The 24,045-nt window shown below is 37.8% G+C and overlaps 1 protein-coding gene across 5 annotated transcripts in view; it reads left to right on the plus strand.

Moving 5' to 3' along the window:
* VPS13B (vacuolar protein sorting 13 homolog B) overlaps nt 1-24,045 on the plus strand; it is an 868,795-nt gene that overhangs the window by 747,725 nt on the left and 97,025 nt on the right. For all 5 annotated transcript variants that reach the window (XM_055116771.2, XM_063606452.1, XM_057303059.2 and 2 more), the window contains exons 40-42: nt 9,663-9,859; nt 19,687-19,868; nt 21,593-21,942. In XM_055116771.2, coding sequence (XP_054972746.2) covers nt 9,663-9,859; nt 19,687-19,868; nt 21,593-21,942 — 729 coding nt within the window. The remainder of the gene's footprint in view (nt 1-9,662; nt 9,860-19,686; nt 19,869-21,592; nt 21,943-24,045) is intronic.

Below are 24,045 nucleotides of genomic sequence, written 5' to 3' on the forward strand. Positions count from 1 at the left end.
TGCCATCACTACCTGCTACTATCAAAACACCGATGATGGTAGATATATAGCTGTTCTTCTGCTATAATTACCCAACTTGGCACCCTGGGAAGTCTAGAAATATGGTGGGAAAAGTGATGAAGAGAGTATCCTCTGCTGTAACCAAACTCTAATAACTAAGTCTAGAATGGAAGCTCTGGCTTTGTACTCACTAACCAGACTTACACCGTCAGCTACCCTGTTTTGTCATAGTTGAGCAGACCTGATAGGCTACATCAGTTGCTAGATCTCCCCTCTCTACCTACCAACTCTTTATTAGGCTACATCAGTTGCTAGATCTCCCCTCTCTACCTACCAACTCTTTATTATGCACATATATACAGCCAAGACACTTCCTTTGTTGTTTTGCCTAGGTTGCTTAGTCGGACTGAGTGGAGAAAGGGGTAATGGCCCAGCTTCAGCAGCCCCTGCGCAAAGAAATCCATGAGGACAGATGGGCAGTCATAACCCTGCTAACAGTCTTGGCAGTACTATTAAGTAATAAAAACAAATTAAGTGCCAAAATATTCTTTGTACCAAAAATATTTTTAAATGGCCAACACACATGCAAATCTTCCCAAATTAGCCATCAAATGGAAACAAATTGTGGAATAACATTTTAAATGCAAAAATACATGTGCTCTTACCAACTGGCAGATATACAACCTAAGATATTCATATGCAAAGACCACATATACTTAGAGTACAGTTTATTATGTATGGCTGGCTAATTTTTTAGGTCCTGTCAAATAATGGATAGGAAAACAAAATGTAATAAAAAAATATATAATCCTGACAGTCATTTGAAATGTACCATGTGTTACATGTGGAATGTTTTCCAGTGAAACCAATTTACTTGTTCCCACTTCCCATGACTCAGTACTAGATATTCGGGCTTTCTAAACTATTTTTTTGGCACCAAACTCTTGGAATAGTCATCTTTCCTTCAAGTTATTCAGTACAGGCATTAATAACAAATCCTTAGTTATAGATATTGTAACTAAAGATCATTCACGTCATCTCTTTCAAAACTAAAAGCACATAATAAAGTTATTTTAAATAGATCACACAAAATAGAGCCCAGAGTTATTCCTTGAGAATAATTAATTGCTACCATATGAAGTTATAAGAACAATAAGACCACATTAGGTTTTTAGCTTAATTATGTCACCACCAACTAGAGATTAGTTGGGCAATGTCAACTTCTAACTGAAAGACAAGAGAGGATTAGTGAGTTAAGTTAATGCAAAGTTTGTTAAAAATTGGCATGAATGCACAATAATTTGAGTGGAAGTACCAGTATATTAAACAAGATCTTTTTAGAATAAAAGACTGTTAAAGAAGGTAGCATGGTTATTTTTAAGAATACTAGTCTGAGAACGTAGAATAAAAGACTGTTAAAGGAGGTAGCATTGTTATCTTTAAGAATACTAATCTGAGAACACATGGCATGCAAGCCAGGCCTCAAGAAGTAGTAGTAGGTTACCTTTAGAACCACAGCCATTGTCTCTACTCCCCCTAAATCAGGTGTCAGTTCCACCACATGCTTCACTTCCTTGTTTTCTAGTCACCACCCAAACTATAAGATGCATTTCTTCCCGTCTAGATACTGTACCTACTCTTACCAACCTCCCTCTTCCTCAGCCTTCCATGCCCTTCCACTTTGCCCTCTGGATCATCTTCTCCTTGATTAATGAACTCTCCTCTAAACCTCCACCTGTTCTTCCAGCAGTTCTTCTGTGCCATTACTTTGAACAAAATTTTGCTGTCCCCTGGGACCTAGTTCACCATTGCGACCCTCTGATGTGGAGGCTCTCACGTTCTTTTTGTCTCAAGGCCAGGAGGATAAGTGTTCTTGCTCACCAGTGCCACTGGCCTTTACTCTTCTACCCTCTTGTCAAGTCCCCTTGCTTCTCATTTTCTCTAATTATATTCTCCTCATCCCTCTTTGTTGTTGCCATCTACTAACTTTTTGGTCATTCTCTCCCATTCTCACAAGTCCTTACCCCATGGCTGCCAACCTTTTTCTTCACTGCCATAAATTACCCAGCCAAAACCCTACATTGATCTCATATCTCTAGGAATCTTTTCCACTCCATTTAACTACTCACTCCCATGCACAAGCCCTGGATCTTGTCATCATCCACAACTGCTGTGACTCCTAAATCATTATTCCAGCATCTTAAGCTCCCTCACAGTCTTTCATAGCTCTCTGCCCTGCTTATTCAAAAACCCCCACTACAGTTATTCATTAAACTATTCATTAAACTGTAGTTCTCTGATGTCCTCTTTTCATCAGCTCACCATTTTCATATCCTCTTTTAACCAGTTTGCATTCTTAGTTCATCATTTAAAATACCTTCTTACAAATAAGTAACCTAAACTTCATTGCCCTCTGTTTTTCCACTATACACTCCTGACAAAAGGCTAGTGCTGAATGAACTGTAGCTGTGTATCAGCACAGTTAACTCCCTCTTCCAGTCTCCAGAATTGCCAACCCCTTATTCAGTATTTTTGCTGGGATGGCTCATTGGTACCTGCAGCTCAGAATGGCTAAAAATGAACTTCTGATCTCTCCTCCTCTACCCACATATACTACATATCAGTCTTACCCATCCCAGTAAATGACATCAGCATCCATATGGCTGCTCAGGCTAGGAAACTGGGAGTTATTCTTGGCGCTTCCCTCTCACTTCTCAGCCAATCAATCAATAAGACTTATTAATTAGTATGTCCCAAGAATCTCTTACATACTACTCTGTTGCCACCAACCATACTCTCAGCTATCAACATTTCTAGCTTAGACCTCCTAATTGGTCTTATTGCATCCACGCTTGCCTCTTTTTTTCTTTTTCTTTTCTTTTCTTTTTTTGTATTATTGTTATTATTTTTGAGACAGAGTCTCACTCTGTCACCCAGGCTGGAGTGCAGTGGCATGATCTCGGCTCACTTCAACCTCCGCCTCCCAGGTTCAAGTGATTCTCCTGCCTCAGCCTCCCAAGTAGGTGGGATTATAGGCGCCCACCACCACACCCGGCTATTTTTTTTATTATTATTATTTTTAGTAGAGACGGGGTTTCATCATCTTGGCGAGGCTGGTCTCGAACTTGTGACCTTGTGATCCACTTGGCTCAGCCTCCCAAAGTGCTGGGATTACAGGCATGAGCCACTATGCCCGGCCACTTGCCTCTTTTTAATCCGTTGTCTATAGTATCCAAAATCTTTGAAAAATACAAATTTGACATCACTTCTTTGCTTTCAGCCCTTCAAAGAAAATAAAGTCAAAAATCCTTAATTTGGCCTAAAAACAATACAGGTTTTATTACCCTTGTTTACAAGTGAGGGAACTGAGGCTCAGAATCATTAAATAGGTTGCCCAAGGTCATAGAGCAGTGATTTGAGTGGTAGGGCCAGGATTTTATCCGAAGTGTGACACCAATGACTTTTTTTTTGTAGGATGGAGAAATAAGATAATGTGAAGATGATGTCTATATGCTTTTAAAAGTAAATTTATGGTTCAATATGTATTTGAATAAAATCTTTAAAATATTATACTCAGTGTTGTTTTTAGGTTTTATTTCGATGTGTTAAGGACAAATAGAGTTAGCCTTTTGTATCCATCAGTTCTACATCCATGGATTCAGCCAACCACCAATCAAAAATATTCAAGAAAAGAAAATTGTGCTTCTACTGCACATTTACAGACTTTTCTTGTCATTATTTCCTAAACAATACAGTGTAACAACTATTTACATAGTATTTACATTGTATGAGGTATCATGAGGAATCTGGAGATGATTTAAAGTATATGGGAGGATGTGCATAGGTTATATGCAAATACTGCAGCATTTTATATCAGGGACTTGAGCATCCATAGATTTTGGTATCTGTAGGTAGTCCCAGAACCAACCCCTCATGGATACTGAAGGATGATTATATATTCTTATAATGGGAAAAAAGAATAAGTACGTGACTTTTATACATGTATTTAAAGGCATACAACTTAAATTTTTAATAGGGGTTTCATTTGGAGTGAATTTATTAATATGCCTTTGTTAACAGAGTAAAATAGGGCACATAAAGGAAAATTCTGATGCATAACTGACATACTTTGGTATGTATCTCCATAGTAATCTATTGTTTTCTGAATTTTCAGAGTGTCTGAGAATATTCCAGCTGAAGTATGTAACTACAGAGCCAGCCTCACACAAGTTGTGAACTAAATAAAGTTTTTCTTTGGCATTGTTCCACATCTCTTACTTTAGGCTCCCACAATTCCTCCTTCCCTAAGCCCCACTGTTGGTGCAGTCCACATTCATTGCCCCTAGGCTACCTAATGGCTTCCCACAGCAGTTCCCATCTTGGACTGCCTTATATTATGTACCTACTCCAACCCTCGCCTTGTACTTAAAAACTTACTGGTGCTTTTTCCTTAAGGTCCTACTCTGCCTTCCAATGTGCCAGCTAATTTTTATAAGCTATTATATATTAATTTTAATGCAGAATTTCAGGAGATGATGCTGGAAACAAGTATTTTTTGCATATTTTCTGTATAACCTCTCCACCAAAAAGATTACATTGAACTTTATATTCCGTTATTTGTATTACCAAAAACAATAGGTATATTAATATGCTTTTTCTTTTGGGTGGATGATAGGCAATTTTATATTCTTTGTTGTACTTGTGTTTATGCAACATTTTATAATAAACACATTCTTTTATTTTTTATTTTTAGTTAGTATGGGTACATAATCATATATATTTATGGTATGGGACACGTAATGTTTTGATACAGACATAGGATAAATAAGATCTGATATTTGATAGCACAGCAAGGTGACTATATCATTAAATTATTAATATGCTTTTTCTCAACTCATTTGCCCTTCCCTTGTCCACTGAGTTTTTGTTTGTTTGCTTGTGGTTTTTTTTTATTTTTTTGAAACAGGGTCTCCATCTGTTGTCCGGGCTGGGTGCAGTGGCACAATCATGGCTCACTGCGGCCTCAACCTCCTGGGTTCAGGCGATCCTCCGACTTCAGCCTCCTAAGTAACTGGGACCACAAGAACATGCCATAATGCCCAGCTAATTTTTTTTCCTCCTGTAGAGACAGGGTCTTACCGAGTTGCCCAGGCTGATTTCAAACTCCTGGGCTCCAGCAATCCTCCTGTCTCCACTTCCCAAAATGCTGGGATTATAGGAATTAACCACTGTGACTGGCCTCCACTGAGATTTTTATATGTCTCTCTAGGGATTTATACTCCAGTTACCATATCTCTTCCACCGCTGGTTGTTATGAGTGTCTTAAACCACAGGGCTGACTCACTGGCAGTCCAGAGAGTAGTTAAGCAATGATATATTCCTTTATCTCTGAAGTCATAGCATATATGGAGGGCCACACTTTTAACAGGTATGTAGCAGAAAATAATATTGAACTGTGGGTACAGTGTTCCTGAACATCCAGATTCATAGTTTATTATTTTCTTCCCAGAAGTCCAACCCATTATTAAGAAATCTAATAATCAGAACTCTTACAACTTACCTGATTCTGGCAACAACATATAAGCTTCCAAAGTGTTCTTTGAGCATGAGAGGGGTAAATAATGGCTAACATTTCTTAAGCTCTTACTATGTGATATTAAATAAAATGCTTTGTCTCATTTAATCTTTATGAAAATTCATGAGGGTAGCTATATTCTTATCCCCCTTTTACACATATGGGAACTTGTGTTAGAAAAATTAATTTAATTTAGGCCTGGCACAGTGGGTCACACCTACAATCCCAGCACTTTGAGAGGCCAAGGTAGGAGGATTGCTTGAGCCCAGGAGTTCGAAACTAGCCTGGGCAACAGAGGGAGACCGTGTCTCTATAAAAAATACAAAAATTAGTCAGGCATGGTGGCACGTGCCTGTGGTCCCAGCTACTTGGGGCTGAAGTGGGAGGATCGCTTGAGCCAGGGATATCAAGGCTTCAGTGAGCTGTGATCACACCACTTCACCCTAGCTTGGGCAACAGAGTGAGACCTTGTCTCAAAAAAAAAAAAAAAGAAAAATTAATTTGCCCAAGAAAAAGTTAATGGAGCTAGGATTTGAATCCCGATAGATCTGATCCAAAGTTCATACTTTCAACTTCTATACTTCTTTGTGGAGAATCTTTAATGTGCCAGAGATGGGTTGAACCACCCAGAATGTGTATATTCATTCATTGATTCACGAATTATTCATTCGTTTATTCAGCAACTCTTTTTGAACATTTGCTGTATTCACTATCCCAGGTGCTGTGAAAATTCAAAGCTTAGCCAAATAGAAATCATTCCCTCAAGGAATGTGTCCACCAGAGAAGATGTCACATACAGAAATAACTATAACATGAAGTATACAGTGATAAGAGCTGTAAAAGACATTCCCATTTTAAAAAAATTATTTGTGTTCAGAAAAGAGAAAGGATTTTTCCATCCGGCGAGGTGAAAAGGCTGAGATAGGTGGTATTCTATTTGGTTATTGATTGATGTGAAGGATTTAGACCTGAGACAGTGAGAAAGTAGGGGGTATAGAGGTATTTCAGGCTGAGAGAGAATATAGGAGCAATAACCCAGAGAAAAGAAGTTAGAGAAAATTATGTCATGTAAAGCAAGAAAAGAGAGAATTTCAAGAAATGGTGGCTAAAAGTTTAATGCCATGGATATGTCACTTATCACTAACCAGAACATGTGCTACTATTTCATCACATTTACCCTCTTCCGCATATCCATTCTCCCCTCTTCCTTACAGCATCTCATCATATATGGATGCTCAAGTCACTGTTTAAAGAAAAGAAACTTAATTATAGGTGGAGGTAACGTTTATTTCAACATTTAGTCCTGTTGAAAGATTGAGAATTACTTATTTAGGAAAGAAAGGTTAGGGAGCAATCTGTTCATTAAAGAAGCTTTTTTGAGATCCCATTTTGTCCTCAAAACTGTGTTAGGTGCTAGTAATATTTTTTTAAATAATGTGCCATTTCTGCCCTCAAGGATCTTAGAGTCAACTAAAGGAGACAAACATATAAATAAGTAATTACAAAATATAGTGAGTCCTGTGTTAGAGTAGTGTCCTAGGTATAGACATGACACAAGAGAGGCAGTGATCAGTTCTGAGGATGGTAATTAGGGAATGCTTCCAAAAAGGGAAACACATCTGAGCCACTCTTTTATTTTTTAAGACAAATAGGATTAACCCACATGTTCTCATCCTAAACAAAATAATATTTCCTAGATGTCTTTTTGTGTTAATATAGAGAGAGATTCTTTTTTTTTTTTTTTTTTTTTTTTGAGATGGAGTCTCCCTCTGTTGCCCAGGCTGGAGTGCAGTGGCGCGATCTTGGCTCATGGCAACCTCCACCTCCTGGGTTTAAGCAATTCTCCTGTCTCAGCCTCCTGAATAGCTGGGACTACAGGCACCTGCCACCACGCTTGGTTAATTTTTGTGTTTTTAGTAGATACGGGGTTTCTCACCTTGTTGATCAGGCTGGTCTTGAACTCCTGACCCCAGGTGATCCACCCCTTTGGCCTCCCAAAGTGCTGGGATTTCAGGCGTGAGCCACCACACCTGGCATAGAGATATACTTTATTCATTTTAACAGTTGTGTAGAAATACATCCTATAGATCTGCATGTTACATGTAACCAATCCTCTATTGATGATATTCGACTTGTTTCAACTTTTCTTATTAATAAACACAGTACTGAAGTACATACACATATGTATATACATATATATGTGTGCACACACACTTGTGCTCTGGAATCTCTGTAAAACAAATTCTTAGAACCATACTTCCTAGGGGAAAAAAAAAGTTTTGGCCAGGCACGGTGGCTCATGCTTGTAATCCCAGCAGTTTGGGAGGCTGAAGCAGGTGGATCACCTGAGGTCAGGAGTTCGAGACCAGCCTGGCCAACATGGCGAAACCCCTTCTCTACTAAAAATACAAAAATTAGCTGGGCGTGATGGTGCATGCCTGTAATCCCAGCTACTCGGAAGGCTGAGGTGGGAGAATTGCTTGAACCCAGGGGCCGAGGTTGCAGTGAGCTGAGATCGTACCACTTCACTCCAGCCTGGGTGAAAAAGCAAAACTCTGTCTAAAAAAAAAAGTTGTTTTTTTCTCATGCTTGTACAGTACTCAGACCGGTCAGTCTTCTTAAACTGAAAGGTTAGTAAATAAAATATTACATTATTGCTTTAATTTGAATCTCTTTGAGTATTGGTGAAGTTGAGTATCTTTTTATCTTTTTGTGTTTACTGGCTGGTTATATTTTTTCTTCTGTGATCTAACTGCTGTCAGGATCTGGGATTTTACCCAGTGCAAGCTAGTAAGTTATCTTGTTAGTGTTTCATGGGTGCTGGCAGAAGGAATAAGACTCCTGGTCAGAAGCAAAGAAGTCTATTGCTTGTGGCATGGCAAGCAGCATGAGCATCATGTTTTCATTGGTTCCCCTTGTTCCCAAGTCCCACAAGCGTGATGCAGAAGCGCCCCCAGGGGGATGCTCTGCTTGCAGTAGACATTTGGCACAGTTGAGGAACTTGTAAAATCTACCTTTTCTCTGTGATTATGTATCATTTTCTCATTGATTTGTAAGAGCTCTCTCCTATCAGAATGAATATTCCTTCACCTGTCATCAAATGTTACCTGTCTTATTCCAGTTTACTTTTTAAAATTTGATTTTATCACGGGTTTCATGCCATACATACAAAAGTCTACCCTATTATAACATTTTTAAAATATTAACATGTTTCTTCTCTTACACTTTCACTTCTTAGCCTTCAGCAGTTTTATCCTTTTGGAGTTTACTTTTGTGTAAAGAATGATGTAGGGACCCACTTTGGTTTTACTAAAGTGACTAGTTAGTTCTTGCAGCTTCATTTTCCATCTTTCTCCTACTTATTTGGTGTGGCACCTTCATTACTTTTTTTTTTTTTTTTTTTTTTGAGGCAGATTCTTGCTCTGTCGCCCAGGCTGGAGTGCAGTCACTGGTGTGACCGCTGCTCACTGCAATCTCTGCCTCCTGGGTTCAAGTAGTTCCCCTGCCTCAGCCTCCCGAGTAGCTGGGATTACAGGTGCACGCCACCACACCTGGCTAACTAATTTTTGTATTTTTAGTAGAGATGGGGTTTCACCACGTTGGCCAGGCTGGTCTCAAACTCCTGACTTCAGGTGATCTGCCCGCCTCGGCCTCCCAAAGTGCTGGGATTACAGGCACAAGCCACCATGCCTGGCTGGCACCTTCATTGCATAGTAAGATTTTGTCTGTACTTAGCCCTTTCTCTGCTATTTTATTCTTTTAATCTATTTGTATGTTACTACACTAGCCTTATCTTTTACTTACTATGGGTTTATAATACATTTAACACCTTGTAGAATTTGTTCTCCATTATTACTTTTAAGATTTTGGCTGTTTTTATATATTATTCTTGAATTGGTCTTTAAAAATAAACAGGATGAATATACAATAATATTAAAACAAATCCTAAACTACTGTCTGTTATAACCTTATTCTCCTCTAAAGGTCTTAATGTTATAATTTTTATAAAGGTTTAATTTGAATTTCAACAAATATAAAAGCATAGTTTCTATTTGCAACTTCTAATTTTTTTTTTATTTTAACATAGGTTCCTTGTAGCTTGGAATACTGGGATGAACTCCAGAAGGTTTTTGTTGCATTTAGAGAATTTAATCTGTCTGAAAGCAAAGTTTGTGAACTGCAGTTGCCGGATATCAATCTCGTGAATGACCAGAAGAAATTAGTATCTTCAGATCTTTGGAGAATTGTCTTGAACAGCAGTCAAAATGGAGCTGATGACCAAAGGTAATTCATTGAAAGATGATATGGTAGCATTACACTGGGAAACAATGATAAGTCATCTTTTCCTATCTAGTGACCCCTCACTTAACTGTATCTCAGCTGTCTAGCAGCTGCATCTCTCTGAACAACAGATGAGAACTACAAAGAAAGACAAAATCTGATGTTTCAAAGTCTGCATACTCAAAATCCTGTGTTTTTACTCATAATACAGCTCTGTGAGCCCTCACTAAGAACCTGTTCCTTAAATATAAAAAGAAAAAAATGGAAAAAAGCAAGTTAAACAAAAAGTCTAGTCATCTTCAACCTCAAAATACAGAGGCATACAGTCATACACACACCTCAATAGAAGCTTAATGACATCATAATCAATATGTGTAATGATTATCCTGGGGCATTAAAAGAAATGTTAAAAAAATTGAATTGTCTCCTTCTAAAAGGTAAATTTTAGGAATATTTTCATCTTAATTGTTTTTTTAAAACTTTAAAAGACAAGCCTCCCCTAGGTGACAAAGTGCAACTCTCTCAAAAAAAAAAAAAAAAAAAAAAAGCGACAGTCCTCCAGACACTAAGAAACTTGTGTAGCTAACCAAAATAACTCATACCCAGTGGATTTTATACAGATAAAGTTTTATCCACCTATAAAGCCTCACTGGCCATAAAGAATCCCTAGAGCTGGCCGGGCACAGTGGCTCACAGTTGTAATCCCAGCACTTTGGAAGGCTAAGGCGGGTAGACTGCTTGAGCCCATGAGTTTGAGATCAGCCTGGGCAATGTGGTGAAACCCCATCTCTATAAAAAATACAAAACTAGCTGAGCATGGTGGCACACACCTGTAGTTCCAGCTACTTGGGAAGCTGTTGGGTAGAGGATCTCTTGAGCCCCGGAGGGTGAGGTTGCAGTGAGCCGTGATCTCACCACTGCACTCCAGCCTGGGTGACAAAGCAAGACCCTGTCACACACACCAAAAAAAATCTCTAGACCAGATTATCCTCATTTCAGTTTTTGCCTACTTAACACATCCACTAATTTACAGTAGAGAAAAATAGCTTCAGCAATCTATTCTTCAGCACTTGTAGCTTACACACATTTGCTAAGTCCCTTTGCTCATGCCCCCATAAAAGACGATAAACAAAGTAAACCACAACCAGTGGAACAGCTTTCTTGGGTCATATACTATCATGTGTACTGTGAGGCTATGCTGTTCATTGCTGTGGATGCCCTACGTGCCACTTCTCCTGATGGGCTGGCTTAGTGTTGTTATCTTATTCCTTTTATGTAATACCTTCTTCTTTCCCTGGAAACAACATTCTGACAGTAACAGAAAAAAAACCATCCACCATTCCAATACCTTGCAAATCAAATGTTTTTTCTTTTCTCTGTTACCGTTATTTTTGCCCATATGTGTACACGCTTTTACAAGGTTATAATCATAGCACACCACTTTGTATTCCAGTTCCTACTTTTTATTATAAATTATTGTGAATACTTTTTCTTTGGAAATATTTATTTTTATTTACATATGTTCATTGAAGAACATTTGGAAAATAAAACAATACTGCCCATAATTACAAGGAGATAACTTCTGTTAACATTTTGGTTTGTAGCCTCATAGTCTTTTTCATTGATTATTTTGTATGCTTGATAATAATGTGTTTTGTGTTTTATATTTCATATATTCTATTTCTAGGTCATTTGGGCTCTTTAAAAATATTTACTTTCCTAACAGTTTAGCTAGTATTGTAGAATTAGTGAAAATATATTACAGAAGTAGTGTTTTAATTTTACCTGCATATAGTTCAGCAATAAAAAGAACACCCATCCTGTGATGAATTATTTCATGGATGGAAAGATTGCTTTTTCTAAGTTCAGGTTATCTCATCAGAAACCAAGAAATCTCAGAAAATAGAGCTATGGATAACTAAATTGATTTTTTTTAATCTGAGTTTCATTAATAGTATCAAGTTAGAAATGACTTCTTGATTCTAATTATGAAGTAATGCATTTTCACCATCGAAAGAAGCATTGTAGAGAAAGCTAATGCCTCTGAATCTGAAACATTTATAAAAATTACTTTTGTGGTAAGCTTAGCAGTATAGAAATGTGGAGCCTTTAGGAAACAGAAATTTAAGCAGATAATCAAATTCAGGCAGTTTTTCACCAAGCATCTGACATTGTAGTCACAGATCTTTGTCCTCACCAGGGATTTTTCACCTTACCTAATATTTCACAATTTATCTCACTTTAAATTGTTTGAGACTAATCATTTTTCAGATAGAAGTTGATATTAATGAAATTAAATTGGTTGGTTTAAAAGAGTTGGTTTAAAAGTCAACAAAATAAAACACTATTAAGGATTATATTTGTTTCATCCAATTTTTAGAAAGAAAACAGTAATGATTTGATAATATGTCAATACTTCATGCAGACAGAAAGCTTTTACAGTTAGCCTCAGTATATTCTGTCACAAGAGAAATCTAACTCTGGACAAAAACCTGGTACTTTTATGATTAGAGATTGTCTTATAAAGGATAGTCTCAGTGGTTTGAGAAGGATTTACATCAGACTATTGGACATTACTGGAAGAAAGGTCACAAAAATATATCCCATGAAGCCTAATTTAAAAAGAAGAGCCTCTTGCCTATAATTGAGATGAAGTTTTAATGTTCCTGTGGTAATGGCATCACTGTAAATATGTAAATAGAGGTAGCATTTAATAGATGTAGAAGACCTCTATTCCACCTTTCAAGGTGAAGACCTAGGTTTAAGGCCTGGCTCCATCAACAATATGCTATTTGGTGTTGTGAGATTGATTTCTAAACTGAGACTTTAAGGAATGAATAGGCACTAACCAGTTCAATGGATGACAGGGAGCCCCCAGTGCAAATGACCAAAGACAAAATAGAGTCAATAATTGGGTGGGTTCAGTGGCTAACATCTATAATCCCTGCACTTTGGGAGGCTGAGGTGGGAAGATGGCTTGAGCTCAGGAGTTCAAGACCAGACTGGGCAATAGTGAGACTTTTGTCTCCACAAAAAAATTTAAAAATTAGCCAAGCAAAACGGTGCATGCCTGTAGTCCCAGCTGATCAGGAGGCTAAGGTGGGAGGACTGCTTGAGCCCAGGAGGCAGAGGTTGCAGTGAGCCAAGATCACACCACTGCACTCCAGCCTGGGTGACAGAGCGAGACCCTGTCTCAAAAAATAAAAAATGAGTCATTAGTTAGGTTCCTATATCTTTAACTAATGGTTTGCTTGATCATATTATGGTTTTTGGGAGGGAGCATTTGAAGTAAATGTTGACCTTTATAGTACTGACCTTTGAAAGCCTTCCCCTTCTATTTGCTGTGCACTGGACTAGAGGCAAGGGATGCACCCTCTGGAGCCCTGGTCATGCTATCCATTTCAGCTGTTTATCTTACTCCCATCGTGTATGTATTTGTCCACACCCATTGCCTGTTTCCAAAGCCTAAGTAAACCTCTTATCAGTCAGGTTCTGACAGGAAACAGATGGCAACTCAGACTGGGTGACTGGGGAAAGTTTAATGAACTGCAAAAGTATGGGCTAGGAACCCTGGGAAACTGTCCCAATCTTAGGCCAAAAGAAGCCAAGTGATAGAGCCATTATCAAAACTCTAACTCAGCGAGGATGTTTGTAGCTACGTTTGGTAGAGGAACACAGCTAATGTACAGAGATCTGGCTGCAAAGGAACCGGGAAAATACATACCCTTACCTCATTCCTCTTCTGCCTTCTAAGTCACCTTGTGGGTACCTCCCACTGACTGAATCCAAGGACAAGCCAGAGGACAAAGTAGCTTGTTGGTGCAGTCCAGAAAGCTCCCTTCCGGAGGCAAAGAAGAAGGTGGGGAATGGTAGAAGGTGGGTCAAGAGAGCAAACAGAAGACATCCAGCAAGTGCACACTCTTATTTGCAATTGGCAGCTTCTTACCAGGTGACTAACCCTGCGAGGAACAAAAGGGAAAAGGAATCATGAGCCCTACTCTCTTGGGCCAGCCTGGCAGGTTCCCTGGGTTTGAAATCAATCAGATGTCTTCTGATGGATCAGAACAACTTTTTACTTTATTTATTCCCTCTTACCTTCACCCCTAAAGAGCTAATTCCAGAAATACTTATTTTGGCTGTGGAAAGTCACACAAATTACAGACATTTATTATATAACACAATAGTAACTGTGCAGATCTCAATATGTATGTCTGGTTAATTCTGTATAAGTTGTTTGATGATAATGTTAAACTCTTGATCTGTGCCAAGACTTTGGTACTTTCCTGTCCATATTTCATGGTCATCTTCTCACAATATTAAAGCATGTGAGAGCAGATTGCTTGTAAGGACTTTTTATCTCTACCCCCAAAATGCTGACTCATGACAGAAGGCATCTGGGAAAGAGAAATGGCTTAAGGGTGTAAGGCTCTTTCTTCATGTGATAAAAATTAAACCTCTGGCGAGTTGTATAAAGTGCTTTTTAATATATCTATATATTTTTTCTTCCTACTCCCTTAAGGTCTCATAAAAGAAATCACTGTCCACTCATATTTGGGAATCTTTGAGACAGTGATCCACAGACTGTGTATGTATGAGTGTGTGAATGTGAAGAAGAACTCCTTTTCATTTCCCAAAACCTTTATTCTTGTGTATATAGACAGTGGAGGAATCAGAGAAAGCGTGATGATGAATAAGTCCCTGAATCATTTCTTTTCTCTCTGCTGGTTGAACTCTCTCCTCCCAAAAAGTGACTGTGGCCTTCCAGATATTGTTTCTCTCCATTTGGCTACTTGGGTCTGCCCTTTTAGATGTATCTAGATTTTTGGGTAATTCATTTAGTGTTATAAGCCATTTATACATAAATCTTGACATTTGGAACTGCTTTGTCACCTGTGTTTCTAGTTACACACTGGTATAATCCAGGATTTATCCAGAAAATTCTTTCCTTTAGCCTTCCCTAAGGCTAAAACTGAGTTTTTGTCTTCTCTTCCTTGAATGGAAGGAATACTTACATTTTTTCCCCAGGTTTGCTTTTGAGGCCCTTTGCTATTTTCTTTTAGGTGGTGATTGAACTCTGTATACGAAGTCCTCCAGGGAGTTGGCCTTTGCCATGTAGTCCTTCTTGCATACACAGTCCCCGAAGTACTCAGGTGCTGCTCAGGTCTCAGAGTTCTTGGATGATGGTACTTATGAGCTCTCTATGTCGTATTGCCTACTCTATGAACCTTGGGAGATTACTCTTCCTTTTTTTTTTTTTTTAAGTTAGATTTAAAGGAGTGTTTTACCTGAAGGCTCATTTAAGGTTATTTTTCAAACTACAAACTGGAGCACATTCATGGGTTATGAAATAGCTGGTTACAACTGGAATTTTTTAAATAACATAAAATAAAATAGAAAATAGTTTGAAAAAGACAAATATTATATGATTCTACTTACATGAGATCCCAAGAGTAGTCAAATTCATGAAGAGCATAGTGGTGGCTGTCAGGGGCTGTGGGGAGGGGAGAGTAGGGAGTGAGGGTTTAATGGACATGGAGTTTCAGCTTGGGAAAATCAAAAAGTTCTAGAGATGGATGGTGGTGATGGTTGCACAACAATGTGAATGTACTTAATGTCACTGAACTGTACACTTTAAAATGGTTAAAATGATAAATTTTATGCTATATAAGTTAATATATTATCACAATAGAAAATAGTGTGCATCATATTTTCAGAAAACCTTTTCCCCTGTTTTATATGTGTATACTGGATTACAATAAAAGTGTGCTTGTTATTTGGAGTTAGGTTAAGACATTTGGAAAACAACCATTGTAAGGAGTGGAAGAAATGCAGTGCAACAGGCACACACTCCTGCATCCTCTCTCACCTCTCTCCTGCGTCCTCTCTCACCCGTTCAGCACTCTCACGGGATGGACAGAGCAGTGTTCATGCAGTGGGTAGGGGAGAATTTATGTGAACCAACGTTGAGAGACAGTGCCCCATTGAGATGAATGCCAGTATGCTGTTGTGAGATCCCTCTTAGGAAGCTAAAGATAATCAATTAACATTAACCTATGTAGCCAGTATCGTACCTTGTCTTGCCCACAAGAAAAAGAGGAATGGATTTTTTTCATCATTTGTTTTTAATCAAGTGGTGGACATCATGCTAAGTAGTTTATATGCAGTAGCTCATGTAATACTTGAAAAAGGTAGGTCTAATTACTGTACTCATTTTATAAATGAAAAATACAGAGATTTGCCAGGTGAAATAACTTGCATAATACTATAGTATAAATGATAGCAGCGCATACGTTATTCTAGGTTCTCCTACCTTGGTCATTCTCTGCTTAATCTCACAATCATGGCGGAAGGCAAGGAGGAGCAAGTCATGTCTTAATCTCTGTGCTATATTATCCTATATTATAAAATCTTTATTACCATAAAGGGATCCATAGAGAAGTGATATTCAGAGCTGGATCTTTAGGGATTGTGCCTAGGTCCCCACAGTGCCATTAAGATAGGATCAGTCTACATCTAGATGTACTGAACACTCCTTGTTTAAAGAATTGATCCCCTCTGTAGGTCACTCAGGACAGTTGGTAAGTAACTCTTTGGCTAAAATGAAGGTATAAATAAAACACCTGCCATCCTTCTCACTGTCTAGGATATTTCCACTATCCTAAAAACAACACTTACATAACCCTCTGAACTTAAAGCTACTTGAATAAATTACTGAATCGTGAATTGTGTTTATTACTATTTGAGAGGTCGTGCTTCCAGGAACTATTTTCCAGTTAAAAGTGAAGAGCACCAGATAATTCTGTGAACACTGTCATTGGCCATGAATTTGACCTGTTTTGAAAGTCTTTTGGGAAAAGGGGAAATATTGAAATATAAATATTATAAGTTGTGAGATTTTTTACTTTTCTTTTTCTGCTTATTATACATCTGATGTTTGACCTTTTAAGATGTGAATCAGATTAAAATCCACTGTTGTACTTAATTAGGGAAATTATACAAATGTAGCTACTGCAAGTCTCTAGCAGGGTCATCACTCATATTTATGACTATTTAGTCCTATTGTATTTAGATCATTTTAATCCTTAGGTAAAAGGTAAACACATACATGCTACTTTTATAGTATATAATGGTGATTTAAGTTAAGAATATCAAAAACTATAAATGTGCTAATGTAAAATAGAGTAAAGTTATATTCAAATTACATATACTATATTTTGTGTTTAAGAAGTGTGTGATTTTGTTGACTCCGATTTTTAAATAAAAGTTTTAATTTTTGCATATAAATTAACCTAGTAACCATTTTAGTCGGGATTTCAAGATTGAAGGAGTATTGCTGACTAGAGTAGTGCTACTAGCACTAATGCTTACTGGAGTATGATTTTATGATTCAGGAGCTACTGTATATACCTAAAAATATGTCTAACCATTGCTTTGTGCATTCAATTTAGGAAAAGTGAAGAATCAATCAATTTGTTATAAGTAAAGATTGTATTAGATACTCATGATGTTTTAGCAACCTTTTGTAATATGTTATAATATTTGCCACTCTCAGGAGATAGAAAAATAAATCTTGGAAAATATCAGAGTGTCAAAAATTATAATTGGCCAGAAAAATGCTCAAACTGTGTACCCATTTTAAAAAACTGGTCCCATAGAACTCTTGCCTGGATTTTTAATAATATTTTGACTAACATTGTGCCCTATTTCTAAAAACTTACATGAGTAGTATAAGGGAAAGAGTTCAAATATGTAAAACACATGTACAACTAATATATTTTCCTCTTTCTGAATAAATACAAGTTTTAATTTTATCTTGCCAATGAAATCTTTTGTTAACTCTACAAATTCCTAGAAAGTTACTTGGATTACTGTGCCCATTATAGATGTTTTAAGAATATACTTAGCTGCATTTTTGTGCATAGTCAATAACCTAGTGCTCCAGAGTCTGTTTTCTTTGTCTGCAATGGAGATTTACTAGCATTGCAGTAAATGCTTACACCACATAACTGAAAACTCTTTGAGGTTAAACAACTCAGTAAACATGCTGGAATGCTCCTAGCTTTCATTTTCACCAGCCTGTTTCACAACCTCTTTCAAAACCCAATGGAAGATTCACACCTCTGAAAATCCCACATGATTCACCCATGCCATTAAGTTCCTCTTATGTTTCCACCCTGGCAGCACTTCCCACTTTCCTATTCCTGGCGGGTCGTTCTGTTTGGTAATTTTTGTAATTGTCTACGTATTGAGTATCACCAGTTAGACTGTGAGTTCTTTGAAAATCAAGGATTTGTTTCTTTAGTGCTTCCTGTCATAGTTCTCCCTAGGATACTGTAAATGACATTGCTTGTCCTTAGGCTCCTCATGGATTTGGGAGCCAGGCTGTGATAGCTACAGAGCATATTTCAGGATGAAAAGAAGAGAGTGGAAGACAGTGAGCTGTGGGGAAAGGGCAACATTGATTCGGTGATCCACAATTAACAGGACACACCTTGTTCTCCTCCAACAATCCCAAATTCCCAGGTCTCGTGCTCCTGTTAGCATTAATGCAATCTAGGCAGCATGCCTCCCGTGCACAGCAGCAGCCACCATGTGCAGACATCTTCCCTTCTATGGATGCCGTCACTATTCACTTTAATCAGATTTAACTCATACAGGCTGGGATTGGTGGCTCATGCCTGTAACCCCAGCACTTTGGGAGGCCAAGGCGGGTGGATCACTTGGGGTCAGGAGTTCAAGACCAGCCTGATCAACATGTTGAAACCCCATCTCTACTAAAAATACAAAAATTAGCTGGGCATGGTGGCTGGTGCCTGTAATCCCAGCTACTTGGGAGGCTGAGGCAGGAGAATCACTTGAACCTGGGATGCAGAGATTGCATTGAGCCAAGGTTGTGCCACGCTTCTCCAGCCTGGCCTGGACAACAAAACTAGACTCCATCTCAAAAAAAAAAAGAAAAGATTTAACTTGTATAAAATAGTGTTAAGAGGATGGGCAAGTGAAGAGAGGACCCATGCATTGTAATTGTCCATGGGACCCTCATTCTTCTGGATATGGTCATAACTTTTATGGCACTTTTATGGTCATAACTTTTATGGTAGTGAGTGAGTGCTTAATAAAGAATATTGACTGACTCCTATGGAAATATGGGTATGGACAATCTGGAGAAGTAAAACAATGGTGAAATATTTATGGTGACACTGAAGTATTGGGTTTTTGAGTGGCAGAGTCATACTCTGAACTGCATTGATCTTAAACTAATAACAGAACAAATGGCCCGTAAGTTTTGTGAGATGTGGATGGAAGCACATTGATTTGGAGATCAGTATGATCATAGATCAGTATGAGTTGGCATTTGAGGAATCCTTTAAAAGTTTTCTGTGAACAATTCATAGAGAATAATCAACATGATTCCAGGCTGGAATGCAGTGCACGACAGCCTTGACCTGCTGTGCTTAAGCAATTCTCCCACCTCAACCACCAAGTAGCTGGGACTGCAGGTGCATGCCACCACATCCAGCTAATTTTCTGGATGAGGTGAGGTCTCACTATGTTACCCAGGCTGGTCTCGAACTCCTGAGCTGAAGTGATCCTGCTGCCTCAGCCTCCCAAAGTACTAGGATAACAAGCATGAGCCACTGCACCTGGCCAAACACGAGCTTAATTTTAAAAAATAGCTAATTTACATAGGAAAATACAGAAGATTTGATAAAATATTGACTATAGGATTTTCAGTACTAGTTTTAGAAACCCTTATAAAAAGACGTTTCACTCATATAATATTGGGAAATTTTGGTTATTGAACTTCTTTTATCACTTCTTTCCCATAGCTCTGCAAGTGAGTCTGGTTCTCAAAGCACTTGTGATCCACTTGTGACTCCAACAGCCCTGGCTGCCTGTACCAGAGTTGACTCCTGCTTTACCCCATGGTTTGTCCCATCCCTTTGCATTTCTTTCCAGTTTGCTCACCTGGAATTCCATCTTTGTCATCACCTTGACCAACTAGGCACAGGTACTCTTTTCTTTAGCATCAGAATAACATCCATTTAATACTTACCATTTTCTCTTGAGTGTTTTCAAAAGAGAAGTCAACAATCTTAGATAATGTATTTTCAGGAAGTATAAAGCGAGCAGTGGCAAAGTTATCCTGGGGTTGACTTGGCAAAACAGGCATAACCTTTACTTCTGAACCAGCTTATGAACCTATTATATAAGTTGTCAATGGTATTGAGCTGACATGTTTTTGAATGCTACCTAACGAGAATTTTTCAAGGAAGTTAGTTTTACTGTAATTCTAATTATGATCTTGTATTAGTTCATTTTTCACGCTGCTGATAAAGACATACCCAAGACTGGGAAGAAAAAGAGATTTAATGGACTTACAGTTCCACATGGCTGGGGAGACCTCACAATCATGGTGGAAGGCAAGGAGGAGCAGGTCACGTCTTACATGGAAGGCAACAGGCTAAGAGAGCGTGTGCAGGGAAACTCGTTTTTTTATAACCATCAGATCTCGTGAGACTTATTCACTATCACGAGAACAGTACAGGAAAGACCTGCCCCACTGATTCGATTATCTCCCACAACACGTGGGAATTCAAGATGAGATTTGGGTGGGTACACAACCAAACCATATCAGATCTCTTTGAAAGAAATATGTCTGTTCTTGTTCAGTATCCTGAGTCATTACATTAGTAGCAAATAGATTCCAAAAATACTTGGTATTGCCTGATTTCAAAATCATGAATACTTTCCACAAAAGATAGGCACAGTCTCAAATTAATTTAAAGGGGTATCATTTTTACAAGTTTGGAAGGAAGTTTAAATTTTCCCACACACCAAAAGTGGCCTTTTATAAGCTTACTAATGTTATTTGAACAATTATTTCTCAATATGCTCTGTACCAAACCCTTTCTAGGTGATAGATTTTGACTCATATATTAGGTTTTTGACCTACATGTAATGAAGGGAAGAGGAGAAAATCAGATTAAAACCAAACACAGCTGGCTGGGCACAGTGACTCACACCTGTAATCCCAACACTTTGGGAGGCCGAGGCGGGTGGATCACCATGTCAGGAGATTGAGACCATCCTGGCTAACACGGTGAAACCCCATCTCTACTAAAAATACAAAAAAATTAGCCGGGCGTGGTGGCAGGTGCCTGTAATCCCAGCTACTCAGAAGGCTAAAGCAGGAGAATCGCTTGAACCCAGGAGGCAGAGGTTGCAGTGAGCCAAGATCACACCACTGCACTCCAGCCTGGGTGACAGAACAAGACTCCATCTCAAAAAAAAAAAAAAAAAATAGCTGTTGTTAAGCATCTTGCCTTTTCAGCAAAAATGGAGTTTAACCTGCTTTCTCTAACTCTCTTTGAGTCATGTTTTTGTTTTGGTTTTGAGATTTGATTGGTAGCTACAGAGCAGTCCTATAAAATTCTCTTTAGATAGATACCTGCTTTTCAGTTTATTTATTGGCTTCTGTGATCAATTTTTTGTGAAAGTTACTTTTGGACAATATATATTTAAGAGGCCTAATTGAACAAAACAGTTTTGTTTTCAAATATCAAATGGGAATCCAAAGATTATAATATCTTCAATAAATAATTTGAATTTTTAAACACCAAAAACTAATTTCAATAATCAAAAAGTGAATAGTTTGAATGTCATTTCACTCTTTATTTTCACAAAGTATTGGCTCATCTTAATTGCTGTTTTCCTTGTTTGTTTTCTCAACAGCTGCACCACAGTACCTACAGCCATTTGTTTCCGACAGAAATATGCCATCTGAACTAGAATACATGATTGTTTCCTTCAGAGAACCACACATGTATCTTCGACAGTGGAATAATGGTTCTGTCTGTCAGGAGATCCAGTTCTTAGCTCAAGCAGACTGTAAACTTCTAGAGTGCAGAAATGTCACTATGCAAAATGTGGTGAAACCCTTCAGCATCTTCGGGCAGATGGCGGTTTCCAGCGATGTAGCGGAAAAGCTGCTTGACTGCACCGTGATAGTTGATTCTGTATTTGTAAACCTTGGACAGCATGTAGTCCATTCTCTAAACACTGCAATACAAGCTTGGCAACAGGTATGCACATTCCATAACAGTTTACAGTTTGGCCACATATGATCTTTTATTAGGTTCTGTATGCTATCACTTCTGATAATAAGTTCAACACAAACAAAAATGTTAGAGAATGAAGAATTTGATGGGCACCATTATACTTGAGGCCTTCTCTGTTTTGGCAAAGTGATGCATGTTATTTTTGAAAAACTGGAGAATATAGGTTCTCTACACATGCATTGGAGATCATGCCCACATTTTTGTGACTAATGCACCACATCTGTGTGGAAAGTAACATATTCCCAGAAATTTTTTCCAAGTATTGTGGCTTTAGTTTGCCAAAGCTTCAACTTAGCTATGTATCAAATTGTCTAACGGTCCATTGCAGAAATAAAGAACCTGTGTGACCCTTTCTAATGATAAGCATTCGATCTTTTCAAACAAACAAACAAAAAAAGCAGCGAGATGAAATATGTGAGTACAATACAGTCTTAGTTTTTTCCTCTACTCTTTCTGACTTTTTGATTCACTAAAAAGTACTAGATAATGGATTTTTAAATCAATTAGAGAGCCTTGATTATTTTAATAATTTTTTAACTTTTATTTCTTATCAGAAATAAACCAAACCAAAAAAAGGGATGAAGCGTAAGTCTATGATAAGTGGCATATTTAAAATGGGAAACCTGTCCATGTCTGCTAGCACAAAAGTAACTTCACAGAATATTTGGATGATAATATGTTCAATGATTTAAGAACAAATCACTTTTGCTTCCCTTACTGATTTTAGTGTTATATTGTATTTCCATCAAGTTTGTGTTGCTATTTAAGCTGAAACATTTCCCCACATTTTGTATATATTACATTTGTGTGAGGCTGGCTACCCAAGAGAAACGGTGCTTCATCCCCCACTGACCTCCTTTTGGGATGGAGCAGTTAAGGGGAAGAGGAGCTTTTGTTCTCTAACTTAAGAATTTGTATGAGAATAAATATTTTTCTTTATATGCATGAAGACCTATACAAGACCAAGGAATTAATTACCTAACATGGCACTATAATAGCAAAGGGAAAGAAGATAACACATCTGTTTTATATTTTAAAAATCTTTTTTAAGGGCATTCCATGGTTTTCTTGTTGCAAAGGACATGCGTAAAATAAGAGCTAGTGTGATCTAAATCTTTGCAGCTGGTTCAAATAGCCATGTGAAAAAAAGACCTCTATGGCTCCAATTTCTGTTTTTTGGTCATATTTTGAACAATGCATTTAATAAAAAACAAACCTAGAAAATATAAAAGAATCATTGATAGAACATTTAAACCCAGGATATTTTTGTCTTGGTATCAGAACCATTATAAGGGGACTCATGTGTAGCAACTACTGCAAAATGGCCTTCAGAAATACCAGTTTCCTCCCAGGGTAAAAATACTCTCTTAGACACAGCTATACATATAAATAAAATATGGTGCATAAATATTTAAATGTTTTAAACCACATCAGAGTGTGAATGACTGACTGGCTAACATAGTGCCTTGAAGGAATATTCTGAGTTTTTTTAATGGAATTGTATATTTGATTAAGTAGAGCCATATGTCACATAGCATATTGCTGACAGGTACATTCTATGAATAGTTGGTTCTGATTTATACAGGGATTTGGCAACGTTAACATGAGCCACAAGAGGATATACTTCTGTAATTGTTGCTGTAATTTTCTTGTTTCCTCTCATGTCAAGGGTACTTGCCACCAAGTTTTAATGTGGTAGGCACCTAACCCTGTGTATTCTAAAGTAAATATGAAAGTGCACTACTTTGAAATTATAGGACATTTGACATTGAAATGGGCTTACAAAGGGTTATTGAGTTCATTGTTTCTAAGATGTTCTGAATGTGGTTTATCCCCTTTAGAAGCGGAAGTTTAGTTTCCCAAACTTGGATTTTATTGTGTGTATACTGCTCACATATAGTGTAATTGCTGCCAGTGAAAAATATGAATTTAATAAGCAAGCAAAGTGATTTTAGTTCTCCACATACCTTTTATCAGATTCATATTGGAGACAAGTGATTTTTCCCCAGTGTGGATGGACCAGACAGTTGAAGCATGAAACAATTTGGCCTTCCACCTTTAGGTCAT

This window comes from Pan paniscus, chromosome 7 (genome assembly GCF_029289425.2).
Source record: "Pan paniscus chromosome 7, NHGRI_mPanPan1-v2.0_pri, whole genome shotgun sequence".
Lineage (NCBI taxonomy): Eukaryota > Metazoa > Chordata > Mammalia > Primates > Hominidae > Pan > Pan paniscus.